The sequence below is a fragment of the Tursiops truncatus genome, chromosome 1 (genome assembly GCF_011762595.2).
Source record: "Tursiops truncatus isolate mTurTru1 chromosome 1, mTurTru1.mat.Y, whole genome shotgun sequence".
Classification (NCBI taxonomy): domain Eukaryota; kingdom Metazoa; phylum Chordata; class Mammalia; order Artiodactyla; family Delphinidae; genus Tursiops; species Tursiops truncatus.
Genome location: NC_047034.1, coordinates 69,990,088 through 70,007,255, shown reverse-complemented (window position 1 = coordinate 70,007,255; position 17,168 = coordinate 69,990,088). Strand labels below are relative to the sequence as shown.

The 17,168-nt window shown below is 54.7% G+C and overlaps 1 protein-coding gene across 6 annotated transcripts in view; it reads left to right on the top strand.

Annotated features, from left to right (window-relative positions):
* The window catches only part of KIRREL1 (kirre like nephrin family adhesion molecule 1), a 101,293-nt gene that overhangs the window by 73,048 nt on the left and 11,077 nt on the right, over nucleotides 1-17,168 (top strand). For 2 of the 6 annotated variants that reach the window (XM_033856840.2, XM_033856836.2), the window contains exons 2-8: nucleotides 6,093-6,242; nucleotides 8,058-8,207; nucleotides 13,085-13,242; nucleotides 15,179-15,329; nucleotides 16,373-16,478; nucleotides 16,627-16,775; nucleotides 16,966-17,093. In XM_033856840.2, coding sequence (XP_033712731.1) covers nucleotides 6,093-6,242; nucleotides 8,058-8,207; nucleotides 13,085-13,242; nucleotides 15,179-15,329; nucleotides 16,373-16,478; nucleotides 16,627-16,775; nucleotides 16,966-17,093 — 992 coding nt within the window. Of the gene's footprint in view, nucleotides 1-6,092; nucleotides 6,243-8,057; nucleotides 8,208-13,084; nucleotides 13,243-15,178; nucleotides 15,330-16,372; nucleotides 16,479-16,626; nucleotides 16,776-16,965; nucleotides 17,094-17,168 lie in introns of those variants that run through there. The other 4 variants (XM_073805803.1, XM_073805810.1, XM_033856845.2 and 1 more) reach the window with 3 other exon arrangements.

The following is a 17,168-nucleotide window of genomic DNA, read 5'->3' as shown; positions in this document are numbered from 1 at the left end:
CTCACCTGTGCTGTGCTGAGGATGGAGCAGGGAGTAGGAGAGCAAGCAGAGCTGGAAGGCAGTGTCACCCCAGGAAGATCAGCGTTGGGAAGGAGAGGGGGGTGATGCTGAGAGACGAGGAGAGGCTGTCCTAGTGAGGGGACAGCGTCGAGGGGAGACAGAGAGGCCCCAGTTTGCACAATGGCCAGAGTCTGAGCTAAGAGGCCCAGGGGGTGGTGAGAGGTGGAAGGCAGCAGCAGCCACGCTGGCGAGATGGCATTCCAGGGGAGCCAGGTGTTCCGGCCCGTCGCCTTGCTTACAGGCCCCGACACTTACCAGCTGTGTGCCTGGGAGGAAGCTGCTTATCTCTCTGAACCTTAGGTCCTTATTAGGGATACTAATGGTACCTACTTCATCATGTTGTTGTGTACATTAAGTGAACTAGTCTTCGTGAGGTACTTGGCACAATGTCCGGCGCTTCACAAGCAGAGGCTATGTTATTGCTACCACTTCTACTGGTGGGCGTTGGCGGCTCAAAGGGTGACATTTGCGATTGATTGAAAACCTCTTTAGGTGCCACTGATGGTCCTGCCAGCCTTTGGAACCACTCTCCCTTCATGTAGGAATATTTACTTCAAGCCTTCTCCGATGGTTGGTTGCAGCGTGTGGGGCAAGTCCTGCGTGGCTATAGGGTACAGGCCGGCCCCAGATCTCAGGAGGGAGCAGCGCCCTCCCAGGAGGTAAACACAGTGAAGATGCAAGTCTGAGTATAGAGTGGAGATCAGAAGTAGCAGATGGGCGCAGAGCTTGGGGGCACCAGAAGTTCTCTGGGGTGGAGGCCATGAGTCCAGTGTATTCAGGAAATACTTCTTGGATATTCCTACAGCACAGCACAGTGCCTAGAGCACTATCTCTGCCACTTCCTGTCTGAGTCTTATTTCCCTTCACTGTAACATGGAGACCATAACCACCGCTGTGCCCTGGATTATAATGATGGAAACGGTGTCTCTAAGACATCTGCACTGGTGCCCAGTACATAGTCAGCATCTTCTAATTGGGAGTTAGCATTATTAAGGAACATTGCTGGGACTGAAGGGACAAGAAAGGTAAATCCAAGCAACTCTGTTCTCCAGGGGCTCCCAGGAGACCGGGAAAGACAGAAACGCACACACATGAGTAACTTTTAATCCAAGGCAGGCTGTGATAAGTGCTATAACCAGAAGCCCAAACAATGCGGAATAAGAAGAGGGGAGGGAACCATTCCAAGGTGGAGGCCAGAGGAGCTTTGTGTTATGGGGTGGGATGGTGAGGGCCAGGGTTAACCTAGAAGGAAGGAGGGCTGGGGGGAAGCTGGTGGGAAATAGGGGAGGAGCCCAGAGGCCCCACCCCATGGCACCCATCTGGAGTCTGAGACCGCCCAGCCTTCTGGCAACACGTCTGAAGGACAGAACCGAGCTGGAGATGAGGTCCTGGCCCCCTGTGGCCACATTCACCATCACCTTCCTGCCTTGGCCTGGGTCTCTGTGGCGCCGGCGTCTTTGTATCACCGGGCCTTTCCCAGTGCTTTTCTCTCTGTTTCTCTGCCCTGGGCCTGTGTCTTTTCTTTCCTGGCCTCTTTCTGAGATCTCCTCTTCCCTTCCTGCTTCTCCTCCAGTCTCCTTTCTCTCTTTCACTCTCCCTCTGCCTGGTCTGTCTTTGTCTCCGCTTCCCAGTGTCATTGGCGCCTCTGCCAGCCTCCCCATCAGTCTGTAAGTGTGTGAGTCTCCGTGCGGCTGTGTACAGCACACTTCTTCTCTGTCTGCCTTCACAATGGCTGCTTGAGAGCTCACCAACATCTGTGATGGTGTCTGAAGACAGGGAGGCAGCAGGATGAAAGCAGGCGGGAATTCACTTAAAAACACACACGCGGATTTGCACTCGCCCCAGACTGGAGTTGCCAGGGAGGCAAGGCTGCTGATTCAGTGCTGCCGCTGCTGCTTTGGAGGCTGGTCTTTTGTCACCATTCTGTTTGTGTTCAGGCTCTTCCCGCGTCCCATCCCACATCCAGCCAGTCCCCTGCATCTTGGTTTGCCCTGGTTTTATTTCCCGGAAGTGGGGTGTGGGCACAGGGATGGGGCTGACATTTCACCACCACCCCTACCCCCCAGTTCCAATGCAGACTCTGCTCCGCGTCACAGGTGTCGCAGACGTCATGGCTGGTGGAAGGCCCAGGCCGCCGGGACCTCTGAGGCATGTGTGTGTTCTCTGATTTGTGTGTGCTCTTGTGAGATCACTGATGATGGTTCCTGGTGCCTTCTTGACATGTACCCTTTGCATTGGTAACGCCACCTCTGCCCTTCCTGTTGTGCCTGTCAGATGCCTGCACTCATGGCTCACTTTCTAGGCTCTCTTTCTCAGCAATCCCCGTATCCCCTCTTCACCCATACCCATCACTGCACCAGAAACTTCCAGAGTTCTGTTTCCCCCCTACCTGTCCCAGCTCTGCTCCACACTCCCTCCTTCAGGGAGCCTCCCAGGAGTGCCCCCAGCACCGTTCCTCCCCCGCCAGCAGGGAGAGCCCTTTCCCGCCCCTCCACTCTCCTGCCCTGTCTGCCTTTACCGCGGTCTGTGAGCCTGACCCGGGGAACGGGGTGTTTTGCCTCCTTCCCTCGATGGGGTTGCGCAGGCAGGACTGTTCACTCAAGCATTTGCTCACTCTCACTCCATCAATCCACAGACATATTCGCAACACCTGCTGTGGGCCTGGCAGCCAGGCCCTGTGCTGGGTGATGGGACTGGTGCTCTGAGTGACACAGTCCAGACGCAAGGAGTTTCCCCTGGGCTGGGCAGGGGTGGGCAATGCAGCGTGGACCTACTATAGCAGAGGTGGGAAGTGAGTACAGAGAGCTCTGAGGGCATGCAGGCAAGCAAGGAGGACTTCACAGAGGAGGTGACTATTTGAATCCCAAGGGAAAGGGAGGGAGCAGTGTTCTGTCCAGGAAAGGCCTGTGTAGGGACCTGGAGACAAGGAGAAAAGCCTGGAGTGGGCAAAATAGGGAGAGTGGGACTTGGCCATGGCAGGCTTGGGGCTTCCTCTTAATCTTGATCCAGGTCAGGACAACCCGTGGCATCTGGCCTCTCTCTCGGATACCGTCTTGGCTGCAGGGGCTGTTTTGGGGCCAACCAACATTGCTTACCTCTTTTGCAGGCTCAGGATCTACACGGCCTTTCCATCAAGCTAAATTCCTGAGACCCCTTGTTTCCCCTCCTCTCTGGACTCTCTTCTGGGTTATTGCTTCCATTCCCCCGTCTCCAAGTTGCTTCAACCAGGCCTATGCCAAGAGGCACCTATTTCAAAATCCGCAGGACGACAGATACCTTCTTTGTCATGTCATTGCTCATGTTTCCACCGGTCCCTCTGATTATCTAACTGCCCAGGATAAATAGGGTCATAGCTACCATTCCGTGGGCACAGGCAAGGGAATGTACCAGGCATGTCATCCAGCTCATCCCATTTAACTCTTCAGCAGTCCAGGTAAGCGTCATCATCCCCCAGTTTACCAGTAAGGAGAAAGAGGCTTAGAGAGTAACTCGGCCATGGTCATACTGGTAGGAAGTGGCAGAGGCACTATGCAAACCTAAGTCTGTTTCCTAAACCTCTGCTCTTAAACGGGAGTTTGCAATACTTAGTCTAGACTTGTCACAGGTACAGGCGAGCACACGGAGGAGGCTGGGATGGGACAGTGACAGCCCAAGGTCACACCACCCCTCCCTCCGGCAAGATGCCCATCGCTGACTCTGACTCCATCCTGCCGCGGGATGAGCTGCCTCCTCGCTCCCAGTGGATGGAACCAGCTTCTCACTGTCCTCGGGAGACTTCAACAGGACACCAGGGTGTCCAGACCCCACGCAGAAAAGCTGTGAATATAAATTCCATCTCTGAGCCAGGGCTCACAGGCCACTCTACTCGCAAGCCCTTGACTTGGGCTCCGGGGGCTGTGGGAAGGAGAAACGTGAGTGTGGAGAGTTTGCAGCCTGTAGCTGCGCTAGAGAAATGCGCAATGGTATGAATAAATTTGAATAATAATGAGGGCAATGCCTGAATTAGTAATGCCGGCTTACTCACCTGACCCACCCCTCCCCCAGGATCTCAGCTCCTGCCACCCTAATCCCAGGAAATAAGGGTGAGCCTTTTCCTTTCCTTTAGAAGACATGGATGGGCCGTCAGGTCAGCAGAGTTGGGGAGCTGCTGTTTCTAACTTCTTGACCCCCTGCAAACCCAGAGAGCTGGATTTGCACACTTAACCAAAAGAGGCTGCCCTTTTGTATTAAACCATATGCTGGCATCAGTCCACTCCTATCTGCGCCCCCTCTCTCAGTCCTCTTTATGTGCAACTACCAATCCCGTTGTCGAATGTCCAGGGAGGTTCAGAGTGAAAAGCCAGCATGGCCCTTGGCCTTGAGGAGAGGTTCCCATTCTAGTGAAACAGATAGGGCAAACACCGTCACCCACCAGCTGCCCTCTACCCCATGGCAGACAAAAGCGTGGGCATAGACTGATAGCGTGAGACAGGAAATGCCATGGATAGAACTGTGACAGCAGGGCTGAAAGATGGGACAAGCTGGAGGTAAAGATCAACCTAGGAGGACTTCCTGGGTGAAGGGAATGTGAGGCAGGTTTGGAAAGAAGGGGAGAGATGGAGCTGGAGGAGGAAAAAGAAGAAGGGAGGCGAGGAGAAGACGAGGGTCCTGATTTTGGTGTCTTAGAGGGAGGTCTTGGAATGGCGGGGGGACAGTTCTGTTTGCTTATACACGGGAGTGATGGAGGATCAGACAGATTTTGCAAAGCTGGGTTTGGGAAGAGTTGGATCTGGGGACTGTGGTCTCTGCAAAGACTTGGGAGCTGGGGAGGGAAAGAAGGGGGAGGAGTCCCCAGAGTTCCGGGCAAAACCGATTTGGGTTACAGTGTGTGACAGATTGGGGACGTGCATGGGAAGCCCCAGACCTGTCCCTGTGCTGTCCCGCAGCCCCTCCATTTCCTGGGGCCCAGCGCGGGAAGCTGATGGTCACAGCATGGTGCCAGGACTGCCCCACCACCGGGCTGACCAGCGTTGGCTGGAGTGGGTGGGTGGGAGCAGTGGGGGGAGAAGAAACCCGCAATCCAATTCCCTGCTCCATTTAGGCTCCACAATTAAAGGCAATTACTCTGCAGTTCTCTGATCAAATGCTCCCGGCCGAGCTGCCAGTGGGCAGCCATGTGTAGCTCCCGCAGCCAGAGGGAGAGCGGAACAAAGTCACGTGGCCTGTCAGCTCCCACGGGGCGGGAGGCTGGGCGTGAGCAGGTGTATCCGTGTGTATGCACTCATGCCCTCGGAGCTTGGGAGCAAGGGGTGAACACACGGAATGGGGAAAGTGTGCAAGAAGTGGGTTCAGAGCTACTTTGTTTAGGATTCACCATCATCCAGGAAGCTTATATGCGTACATGTGGACGTGCCTGTCCCGTAGAACCTGCCTTTATGTACCTGATGTGTTCAAGGGGGAACTGTACCTGGCATAGTTGTACACACATGCGCGACCTCACGTTGGCCACGTACACAAGTCCAAGTAGGGGTACGGTGGTATATGCATGTCTCAGGAATCGTGGGGGACCGTGGCATCACCACAGCATGTGTTATGAAGGTGCCACCCATTGACAGGGGGCTGGGGGCAGGGGAGCGAGGCTCAGGATTTATCCCTGCTCTGTCCTTAACTCACTGGGCGTCCTTGGGAAAGGGAGTGTCCTCTCTGGGCCTCAGTGTCCTCGTCTGTAAAATGAGAGGGTTGGACTAGCCTGGTCTCTAAGGCCTTTCCGTAACACTGCACCACTTTCTCTGCTTGCTGAGTACTTCAGCTCCTGAAACCCATTCCCATGGGCCACGGAGGGAGGAAGCAATCCAGGGCGAGCACACGGCATCTTGGAGGGAAGGGGTTGAGGCTGAAGTGGGACGGGGGCTGGAGGGTCCACCTTCCCAGCCTTCACCTCTCTCTCTCGGGCCCGGTGCAGGGTGGGAGTGGAAGCCTGGGAGGCTCGGCCTCTTAGTGGAGCCCTCTGTCCTCACTCATCTCCTTACCCAGTACCGCTTTGGCCTTGCCAGGGACCCAGACCCGCTTCAGCCAGGAGCCAGCCGACCAGACTGTGGTGGCTGGACAGCGGGCCGTGCTCCCCTGCGTGCTGCTCAACTACTCGGGGATCGTGCAATGGACCAAGGATGGGCTGGCGCTGGGCATGGGCCAGGGCCTCAAAGGTGAGTGGGCCATGCAGCCAGCCAAGCGTCCAGACTACCCCATCTTTTCATCCCTCCCCCACCAACAGAGACTCCTGGACCCAACATCCCTTCATTCCTCACCATGTTTCTTCTCTGTGCTCTAGCCTCCCCTCTCCCATTTCTGTGTGAGTCAGTCTCCCTCCCTCTCCTCTCGAGCTCTGTCTCCACTGCTTTCCAAAACCCACAGCTCTGCCTTTCCTCCTGGCTGTGGACTGGCTCGTGAAAGGCCAACGGGAAGCCTGAGAGATCAAGAGAAACCAAGAGACCTTTACATAAGAGAGCTTCAGACAGACAGACACCACAAGGGGAGCTGCAGGCAGCCAGGTGAGGCAGGAGGTGCTGGGAGACTCCAGAGCCACCCTGCTCTTGCAGGGGGAGGACACAGTACCTTCTATGTCCTATGTTCCATGCCAGGCTGGCTTTGCTCCAGCCTCTCTCCTGCCCCATGCCCAGGCAGTGCCCTCTCAGTGGTCACAAATTCATTTTACTATCAGCCTGAGCACTGTATTTATTCATTCATCAAGCCTTTATGAAGCACTATGGAGCCACTGTGGAAACAAACATAATGTGCTGGGGTGGGGAAACCCTCCTATATTCCAAAACAAGTAAAGATACTTTTGGAAAGGCCGCCTGGCGGAGTGGATGGGGAGTCAAGACCTGCCTCTGCCTCCTCCCAGCTGGGTGACCTTAGGAAAGCCACTTCACCTCTCTGGGCCTTAGTTTACTACTGGGTCAAACAGGCATAATAGTCGTGGGTCTGTCTGCCTTATAAATGCGTTTGCGAGTTTTGAACCCAATGAGAGAATATGCTTTGTGAAAACACATTGCCCACTGTAAAGCGGGGTAATGGTGAAAGTAGGGAGGGATGGTGTATTTTTATTCTTGTTGTCGTCCAGGGCTTGAGACTATTTGCTGTGGGTTCCGTGTATTAGAGCAGGTAGGGGAAATTTGTCTGTATAGAGCCATCTGTATGAAGGAAGGAGATGGGGCTGGCGGATCTATTGATGATAGAAAGAGAAAGAAACAGGGAGAGAGAGAGAGATCAATAGATACGGAGTGAAAAGAATCGATAGCCTCTGGACAGAGGGAGATGGTGGGAGGGAGCTGATGGTGGGGACCACGAGAGAGGAGGACAGAGTGTGAGGGGGTGGGCAAGAGCCTGGAGGACGGAGGGCGAGGGAGACTGGATTGCAGAGGCCAGAGGCGTGGCTTCTGCAGGGGACGGGACTCTTGGTTTCGGGGCTCCTTCAGGGAGCTGGCAGGACCCTGCCTCGTGCATCCCTCCCTAGGCGAGTGGTGGTGAGACCTTAGCCTGCCTTGGGCTTCCCTCTGGCCCTGGTGAGCTCATGTCTGAGCTGCGATGGCCTATATTTCTTAACGCCCACACACCCTCCCCTCTTTCTCTCCTTTTCTCCCTGCTGTCTGCCTTTTTTTTTTTTTTTTTTCCTCTTTCTTTCCTATTATTATGAGAGACATTTGTCTGCAAACAGCTTCGGAGATTTCATCTGCTTCTGCTCATCTCCCCCTTCTGCTCTCCCCCATCACTCCTTCTGCTTTGTGGCTCCCATCCTCACTGTAGGAGGTTGTGACGTCACAGTGTCTGCATGGGGACCTCTTCCTCGTCAAGGGCCCCTGGGGGGGTCCCAGGAGAGGGTGGAGGGAGGAGTGCTGGCCCTGGAATGGGATGCGGACCCTGACATGGGGAGAGGATGCACCCTTGTGGGGCAGGGTGGTCCAGGTCGATCCCCAGGTTAGGGCTGGGCTCACCTGGGCTCGCCCTTTCTGTTCCTGCAGCCTGGCCACGGTACCGGGTCGTGGGCTCTGCAGAGGCCGGGCAGTACAACCTGGAGATCACAGATGCCGAGCTCTCTGACGACGCCTCTTACGAGTGCCAGGCCACGGAGGCCGCCCTGCGCTCCCGGCGAGCGAAACTCACCGTGCTCAGTAATAACCCCCGACATCCTGCAGGGCCCCCAGCCTCCTGTCTCTGTCTCTTGGCATCCTGGCTGTCCCCCCTTCTCCAATTTCCTCTTTTATTTCCCAGCTTCTCACTCTCTATTCCTGGCCTCATGTCTGCCCCCACTGTCTCCCTAGCTTTCCCTCCCCAAATCCTTTAAACTTCTTCCAAAGCCAAGTTCAGATAGAAGAGGAAAAAATGGGCATGTGGGCACCCACTGCTGGACACGTGGACTGTGTGAGCTCTGGCATCCTCCCTGCCCCTGCCTGTGCCCAGGCCACGCAGGGATGGGGCTCAGCCTTCTGGATACAAAGCTCTCCCCACCAGAGTGGGGGCATGTTGACCATGGGGACCGGGCCTCTCCTGGCAGATGGGCTTGTTGGAAGCTTCTCCCTTCCTCTCCCTCTCAGCTGCCTCGGAGCCCCAGAAACTACCCGCTCGGCTCCTTTTCCTTGAACTCAGCCCCTCTTCCCTTCGCTCCCTCCTTTCCCCGCTCAGCACACACCCCTTCTTCCCTGCTTCACCTAGAGCCCTCCTCAGGGAGCAGGGAAGCAGGACGGGGCTTTGAGGGCTGAGGGCGGGGTGCGGGGACGGGGCGGGCAGGGGTCCTGGCTGAGTCTGCAGGAGCTGCTGGAGGAAGGCTTGTCTCGGAAGCCGAGCCCCCCACCCCCCGGCTGCTGCCCACGGGATACAGAACAGATGTCCCTCTATGGCAACACCCAGGGCCATTTGCATAATGAGGGGATTCTCTCCTGCACGCAGTACGGAACGAGGCCAGCTCTGACACGCCTTCGCCTCCTCTGTTCCGTGCCTTCCCCTCCCTGGCGGTACCTCCAGCTCCATCAGTCTTTCTGTCTCCCTCAAGCTCTGGTGTTCAGACTGGGCCTCTGCCTCTGCTCTGCTTGTCTCCGGCCTGGCTCTGTCTGCCTGTGACCCTCTTTCTTCCTCTTTGTCATCCACTCTGTCCCTTTCTTTTTTCCTGCCTCCACTTGATCTGTCCTGCTCCCTCTATTTTCTCTCCCCAGCCCTGAAATCATTGAAGTGGGGGACGCCCCCAGGAGGGATGGAAGGAAAGGAGGGGGGAGATGAGATGAGTGAGTGTGGACACAAGGAATGTTCTTACTTGGGGGAGAAAGGTGAGAACATGACAAGTCATCTGAGTGTGGTGGGAAGAGGCCTGGAATGGGAGTCAGGAGACCTGGTCCATTTTGGCACCATGACACGGAAGAGGTCATAACCTCTGGACAACAAGTTTCTCATCGGTAACATGGGCTGCCAGCTTTTTCTTAGCAACTGCCGCTTTGCTTCTCCCTGAGCAGGGAGTTGTAAACTCCGAAGGTCTGGGCAGATGTGAGGTGTCAGAAGAAGTGAGGACTGGAGGGACCTGACAGCCAGTTTCTCTGGATGCGAAGACCCTGAAGGACTAGGACTCAGGGCTGGTGGATGACTCGCTTTTCCTCTCCGGTGAGGACAAATGGGAAGAATTAACAAGAAGCAGGATGGAGGTTAGGAAGCAAGAGTTCGCTAACCACCAGGGCTATAGGCATGGGATGCCAAGACATCCACTTCCATGCCTCGTTGGAGAGTGTATGAGCCCCGACACCGGACCAGGCATTCCGAGGGAACGTGAGATTCTTAGGAGACCTTCTGTCTTTTTCCCTCCCTAACTGCTTTGGCTTGGATCCTGGAAGGTGCTACTTCTAGACTGGAGAACTCCCATTCTAATGAGGGGCCCTTGATACTCTCCCTTCCCTCTCCTACCCCAGCACAGAGGCGGAGAAATAGAGAGAGATGAGTAGAGGCCAACCAAGCCCCCAGATTTCCCAGGAACTTCATAATGGCATCCAGTGTCTTGGTTCAATCAGGGAAGGCTTCCTGGCAGAGGAGAATATCGATGGGAACCCTAGATGGAGGAGTACCTTGTTTACAAAAGCTTGCGAGTCAGCGAGGGAGGAGCTGACTGGCTTGTCCGCAGGGCACGGTCAGTGTTGAGGGTGTGGGCCTTCGTAGCGTGTCTGAGTGATTTAGGTGGATGAGGGGAACGGGAGGAAGCCCCAAGAGTAAAAGAGATGAAAGATGAAGCCGGCTACTCCTTTCCCCTCCCTCCCCCTCCTTGTCTCTGGAATTCTCACACTCCCTGCCTCCTGCAGCCACGTGGAGGCACTGAGAAGGCAAGACGTCTGTGCATCCTCCCTGCTTACCTGCTTACACACAGCCTTCGTTCATGGCAGCCTGGGGCTCAGAGACGGGGCAGGGCCGAGAGTAGGCTGTGTTCACTGCCTCGTCACCTCGCCTCCCCTGTAGCCATGCCCCTCAGTGGCCCACCCCAGCCCAGCCCAGGTCACTGAATGGCCTTTCATTCTTCCTGCCTCAGGGCTCGGAGAAGCTGCCTCCCACTCCCTCGCAGATGCAGACGCAGGCATAATATTTATCTACAGACCCATGGCTCCCTCATTACTCACAGCAAGAACCGCTGGAGTGCAGTGGTGATGGGCATGGCTTCGGCGGGCCTGGTCCACACCCAGCCCTGACATTCAGCTCACTCTCCTGTCCCTGAGCCTCAGTACCTTGTCTGTAAATGGAGGTTAATGGTATTTACCATGAAAGGATTAATGAAAAACACTTTGTGGTGAGGATGAAATGAAATCGTATATACGTGAGGCGCTTGAGCTGACATGGGGTGGGCGTCCAGTGAATGGTGGAGATGCCGTCGATCACGTTACAGTTTACAGTCGGCTTCGTATCCTTGGTCTCCTTTCACCTTCACAGTAACGACTCTGGGGGACAGATGTCAGTGTGCTTTTTGAATTTTACAAACAAGGAAGCTGAGGCCTCAGACACATGTACATATTGATACACAGATTTAAGTCACAAGTCCTAAAAATGTGTTCGTAAACATACACAGGGACACACGCCTAACTGAGCATGGTAGTGATGGATAAGCAGACACCTCAACAGCCTTAATTTCCTTCTTGCCCCAGATACGAAGAGAAAGGTGGGCTAGTGGCAGAGGTGACAGGTGGGCGGCCTTCCCTGAACAAAGGGTGAGGGTCAACCTTACAAGGGAAGGGAGAGCCGATGCAAGGAGAAGCCTTCCCCTCCTCTGCCCATCCAGAACTGTCCTCCTGGGGTGTGGCAGCAAGGTGTGACCTTGGAGGGGCCCACGCAGACCAGGAGACCCCGAGTGGCGGCTCTTTATCCATTTCTCTCCTTTCCACCCTGTTTGCAAATCTGCGCCCATCTGGCATTGGAGCCAGGTACAGCTGGTGAGCAAAGAGGAAGAGCCCGGGATTCAGCAATCATTCACCAGTCAGGAGTTGGAGGCACTGCTGCCTCTTGTCCGAGCAGTAAAGTGAACACACTGCACACATCACGCGCGCGTGCCCTGCACACGACAGCCCTCATCTGGCCTGCATGAGGGCCCCGGGAATGAGCACCGTATGTCTCTGTTGAAGAAACTGTGACTTGAGGGCTTCACCCAAGATCACGTGACACATGCCAGGATTTGAAACTGGGGCAGCCTGGTTCTACAACCCATGCTTTTCACACCCTCCCACTCTACATGCATGAGTTGAGCAGAGTCCTGGGATGGGCTACAAGTGCTTCCTTTCTCTTAGAAATCCCAGCATGGAGACTGTCATTTCATAAACTACAGGACCGTCCTGCCCACAACTGGACTCATGGGCCTCCCAGGGTCTCCTCTCAAGGGTTCCCTCGGAAAGGCCCCTCTGAGTCTTTCTGGTTTTTCCCAGCAAAAAGCAAACAAAACCCTTTCACATTGCTGGCCAATGAACATGAGGTGGACCGGGAATCAAAATTATAATCCAAACCCTTCTGCCTTTATTTCATCAATCACTTAGCCACTAATTCAGCTAATATCCCCCAGGATGTGCTATCAACCAGCCTCTGCACTAGATCTTGGGGCTTTAAGAGAAAATAAGAGGCAGCCCCTGCTCCCAGGGAACTTGCAGTCTGGTTCACCTGAGCATTTAGAAGCCTATGGGAATAGGACAGGGAGAGACCCCCCTACTTCCTAGTATCAGACATCTGGTGGATTCAGTTCCTTAAGCATTTAGCCAGAGCCTGCTTTGGTCATGTTCTAGGCACTGGAGACTGTATAAACATTAGTGAGATGGAGTTCCTGCTTTTTCAGGGATGACGGTTTGGGTTGGGGAGGGGGCATGGATAATCACGTTAAGTAACGCAAACACAAGGTAGATAGTGCTTGGAGCTCCAAGTGACAGGCTGGGAACCACCAAGGTGGTGATTGTGGGGGATGTGGCATGGAGGGCCCTGTGCAGCAGCTGGGATGTGAACAGGATGGACAGCAGTTCAAGAGAAGCCCTGAGGGAAAGAACACCAAAAACGAGACGAGGAGATGCGAAAGTGCAGGACTTGGCCTGAGGAACCCTGGACGGCAGGCAGAGAGGCTTGCAACTCACGCCCATGGCAGCTGGTAGACATGGAAGGTGTTTGAGCAGGGAAGTGGCACCGTCTTACCTGCTCTCTAGAGAAAATAACCTGCCAGCATGACGGATGGCTTAAGGCCACCAGGGACTGGAGGCGGGGAGTCCATTTCGGAGGTTGCCGTGATAGACCCCCTCATCTGGCTGTCCCAGGGCAGAGGCACACACAGGAGGGAATGGACATAAGAAACTCCGTGGAGGTAGCCACCTTTCTGTGCCAGGCCCCCCAGGCCACAGGAGCAACAGATACAGTGATTATAAGTTAGGGGGTAAGGATGGCCCTGCCCTGCCAAGGGGTGGACATGCAGAGGGAGAGATGCCTCCAGGGGCAGGGGTTTTGGTCATACGGGCAGTGTTGGCTGCATCCTGGACTGACTCTGCTCTGCTCTTCTCCACAGTCCCCCCGGAGGACACCAGGATCGATGGCGGTCCTGTGATTCTGCTGCAGGCAGGCGCCCCCCACAACCTCACGTGCCGAGCCTTCAACGCCAAGCCTGCTGCCACCATCATCTGGTTCCGGGATGGGACGCAGCAGGAGGGCGCCGTAGCCAGCACGGTGAGACCCTGCCTATTCCCACAGATCCTCCTGGGCCACATCCCAGTTCACCTTTCCTTTCCCACATGGATCTGACCACAGACTCGGGGAGACAGATGTGAACAGGGGCCTCAGAGACCATCTGGTCCAATCCTCCCATTAAACAGTTGGGAAAGTTGAGGTCCGGAGAAGAGAAGTGAATTCCCAGGGCCAGTCAACAGTTAGCAGAGACTAAGAATAATGCTGACAATAGCTACATTGATTAAGCCCCTACTGTGTACCAGGCACTGTGCATGCTAAGATTTTTGTGGACAGTCTCTCTTAAACCTCACAGGAGTTTCATAAATTAGGTGATATTTCCAACTCACAAAGAGTGAACTGATGGTCAGAGAGGCTGAGTGACTTGCCAGGGTCACAAAGCTGACATGCTGCAGAGCTGGGGTTTGTGCCTGCATCAGAACGTGACCTCTCGCTACTGAGCCCCTCGACTTTCTTCCCCCAGCCTCTAGTTGGTATGTGTTCCCAGTCGGCGCAACTAAGAGCTTGGGGAGGCAGGGATTACGTGTACCTGTTATAGATGAGGAACCTGTGGCAGAGAAAGACATCAAGTTACTTGCCCGGGATCACACGGCAAAGTTGACGGTGGAGCTGGAATTAGAATCCAGATCTCCTGTTTGGAGCTCCTCCTGTCAGCTGGGGACAAGCACATATGTACCCAGCCCTTTGCTAGATGCTTCAGGAGACAATTCTCATTGAGTGGAGAGAGAATGCTCACCTGTGTGCCTCGGAATGTGTGGCCCCAGGGAGTGAGTACCCGGATTAGCTCTGCCCTTGACGCTCTGTATGACCTTGGACAAGTCACTTGTCTCTGGCCTTCGATTCACCCTTTGACAAGTGGCAGTTTGGCTTCAGTGGTGCTTAACTTTTTCACTACCAAGAACTCCGTTATTTTTTTCCTCTAGGGCTTCATGTTTTGAACATTTTGGCAACCAAACAAACTGATTGGTTAACGGCCATTTGTCATCCACCCCCCTTTTTTGTACTCCTTAAAGACACGATGGAGCTTTGAAGCAGCAGGAGGGGGCTGGTGTTACTGCACTGGGCTGGTGCTGTTCCGGTACCACACCGGGCCCAGCAAGGCTGCCTATATATTGCTGTCAAACTGTGGGCCCCTACTTTGCTTAACAGTATGGTTTCCCTTAGGCAGTGTACAATATGGAAAACAGCCCAAGTGTTCCTATGATCATGTCCAGGGACCTCAGGTTGGATATCACTGAGCTGGTATGAGATTTTGAGCCTGTGAATCCTTTCCCTGCCCTCAAGGAGTTTACGGTCTAGCAGGAGAGACCCAGCGCTGAAACACACATGCACGGTGCCTAAGAGGCAAGGCCGGATGTGACCAGAGCGGTGTGGAGGACAGACTGCCTGCAAGGGGCACAAGTTCAGGCTGGGGAGAGAGTCCTGAGGGCTGGGATAGCAAAGGAAGACTTTCCAGAAGAGGAAGGACTTGGGCTGGACTCAGGGGATTCCGGGAATGGAACTCAAAACCGTGGGGAAAACTGTGCAACACAGAGAGTGAACTCTAATGTAAACTATGGGCTTTCATTAGTATTGGTACCAATGTTGGTTCATCAGTTGTAACACATGTATCACGCTAGTGCATCATGTTAATGAATAATAGGGGAAACTGGGGGGCTAGAGAGGAGGGTATACAGGAACTCTCTGTATTTTCTATTCAACTTTTCTGTAAACGTAAAACTTCTCTTAAAAAAATCATAAAGTCTATTAATTAAAAACTAAACCAACCCAAACCTGGGGAGGCGGTAGGGGCTGGGGGAGGGTTGAGCTTCAGGTTAAATACCCCTCCAGCAAGCCAGCTCTGAGCGGGTCACCCTGAGAGCAGAGGAGGGGGCTTTTAGCTTAACCGTGTCTCCCACCCTTGTTTCCGCCACCCCAGGAACTGCTGAAGGATGGGAAGAGGGAGACCACCATCAGCCAGCTGCTCATCAACCCCACAGACCTGGATATTGGGCGTGTCTTCACCTGCCGCAGCGTGAACGAGGCCATCCCGAGCGGCAAGGAGACGTCCATCGAGCTCGACGTGCACCGTGAGCAGGGTCCTGGGGTGGAGGCAGGGATCGTGGGGTGGGGGGAATGTGCACCTTGAGTGGCATCCTGGGAAGGAGCCCGGGAAGGGCGGGGTGGGGGGCAGCACCCTTTGAGAAGCACAGAAGAATCCCCCAGGCACCCTGGGACAGATGCTCCATTTCTTCGTCGTCTTGGATTCCCTGGTTTGAACCCTGAGGGCTGGTAGAAGAGGCATCAGCTGTGAGCCAGGCAGTTCCCGGGTTTAAACCGTGTGACTTTGGGCAATGACATAATCTCTCTGAGCCTCAGTTTCTAATTCGGTATACGTGCAGAAAATAAAATGCAGGCCTACAATCCCTTATCGGAAATTCTAAACCAAAAGCGCTTGGGTGGCAAAACCTGAACCGAGGCTCTTCGTAGTCTTTTATTTAACCCACTTAATTGGAATAGCTATACATTTCACTGCAGATGTATTAATGCGTGTGTCTGTGGGATATTGCCCAGACTGTGCTGGGGGTCTTACACAGTAAACGGTCTGTGCCCACCGTTACCTTTCTAACCCTTGAAATATCCCAAATTCTGAAACACATCTAGTTCCAGGGGGTTCAGATAAGGGGTTGTGGACCTGTACCTGCTTCTCAGGGTTGTGAGCATTAAGTGAGATATAGTGTAAGGGCATCTAGCATGGAGTATGCTACTTGGTAAGTGCTCAATAAACTCCCACTCCCCAGGGAAGGGTGGGAGAGTGGCAGCGATTGGAGAGATGCCCCACCCCCATCCCGGTCAGTGAGCCTAACGAGCCCACACTGACGCCTAGTGGTCACATCCGTCAATACACCTTCTGACTCATTTGTCCCTCTGGTATCATCCTTGGTCGTCACCCTAGCCGGCCCCTAGAGGCTCCTGGAATAAAGGTGAAGAAGCCTTGTTTATTGGAGCTGGTACACTGCAAAGTCAAATTCCCGGGTCACCACGCGGGTGAGGTCTGAGTGTGTGTGCTAGAGAGAGAAAAAGAAATTTGAGGGACAGAAAAGACCCTGACTTCCAGTCCTCTGCTTTGCAGACCCTCCTACGGTGACCCTGTCCATTGAGCCACAGACGGTGCAGGAGGGCGAGCGCGTCGTCTTTACGTGCCAGGCCACAGCCAACCCTGAGATCCTGGGCTACAGGTGGGAGGGGCAGGGGCTGGGCACACTTTGGGGAAGGATACTGGGTGGCCCTTGAGGCCAGGAGTGGGGGGCTGAGGAGGACAGGCCACTGGACGTGAGTGAGGGGGCCCCAAGGCCTGACCCCGCTCTGTGTTGCCTGTTCCCCCAGGTGGGCCAAGGGGGGCTTTCTGATCGAAGACGCCCACGAGAGTCGCTATGAGACGAATGTTGATTATTCCTTCTTCACGGAGCCTGTGTCCTGTGAGGTTTACAACAAAGTGGGAAGCACCAATGTCAGCACTTTAGTCAATGTCCACTGTGAGTAGCTGCAGGGGCGGGGGTGGGGACAGAGGGCCGGGGCTTTAAAGGGCCTGGGGTGGGGTTGGGGGGGCTCCATGAGGCTGAGGGGGTGTGGAGAGGAGGCCGGACAGGAGAAGGAAGAGGACAGAGATTGAAGCTGACCCCCAGGGAGACTCAGACCCTCACGGGCTGTTCCTTTCTACCTCAGTTGCTCCCCGGATTGTAGTGGACCCCAAACCCACGACCACAGACATTGGCTCTGATGTGACCCTCACCTGTGTCTGGGTTGGGAATCCCCCCCTCACCCTCACCTGGACCAAAAAGGACTCAAACATGGTAAGAAGTTTGCTGCCTCTCCGGGATGCTGGAAGGAAGGAGCCTGGCCACAGGCTGGGGAGAGAGGGGGTAAAG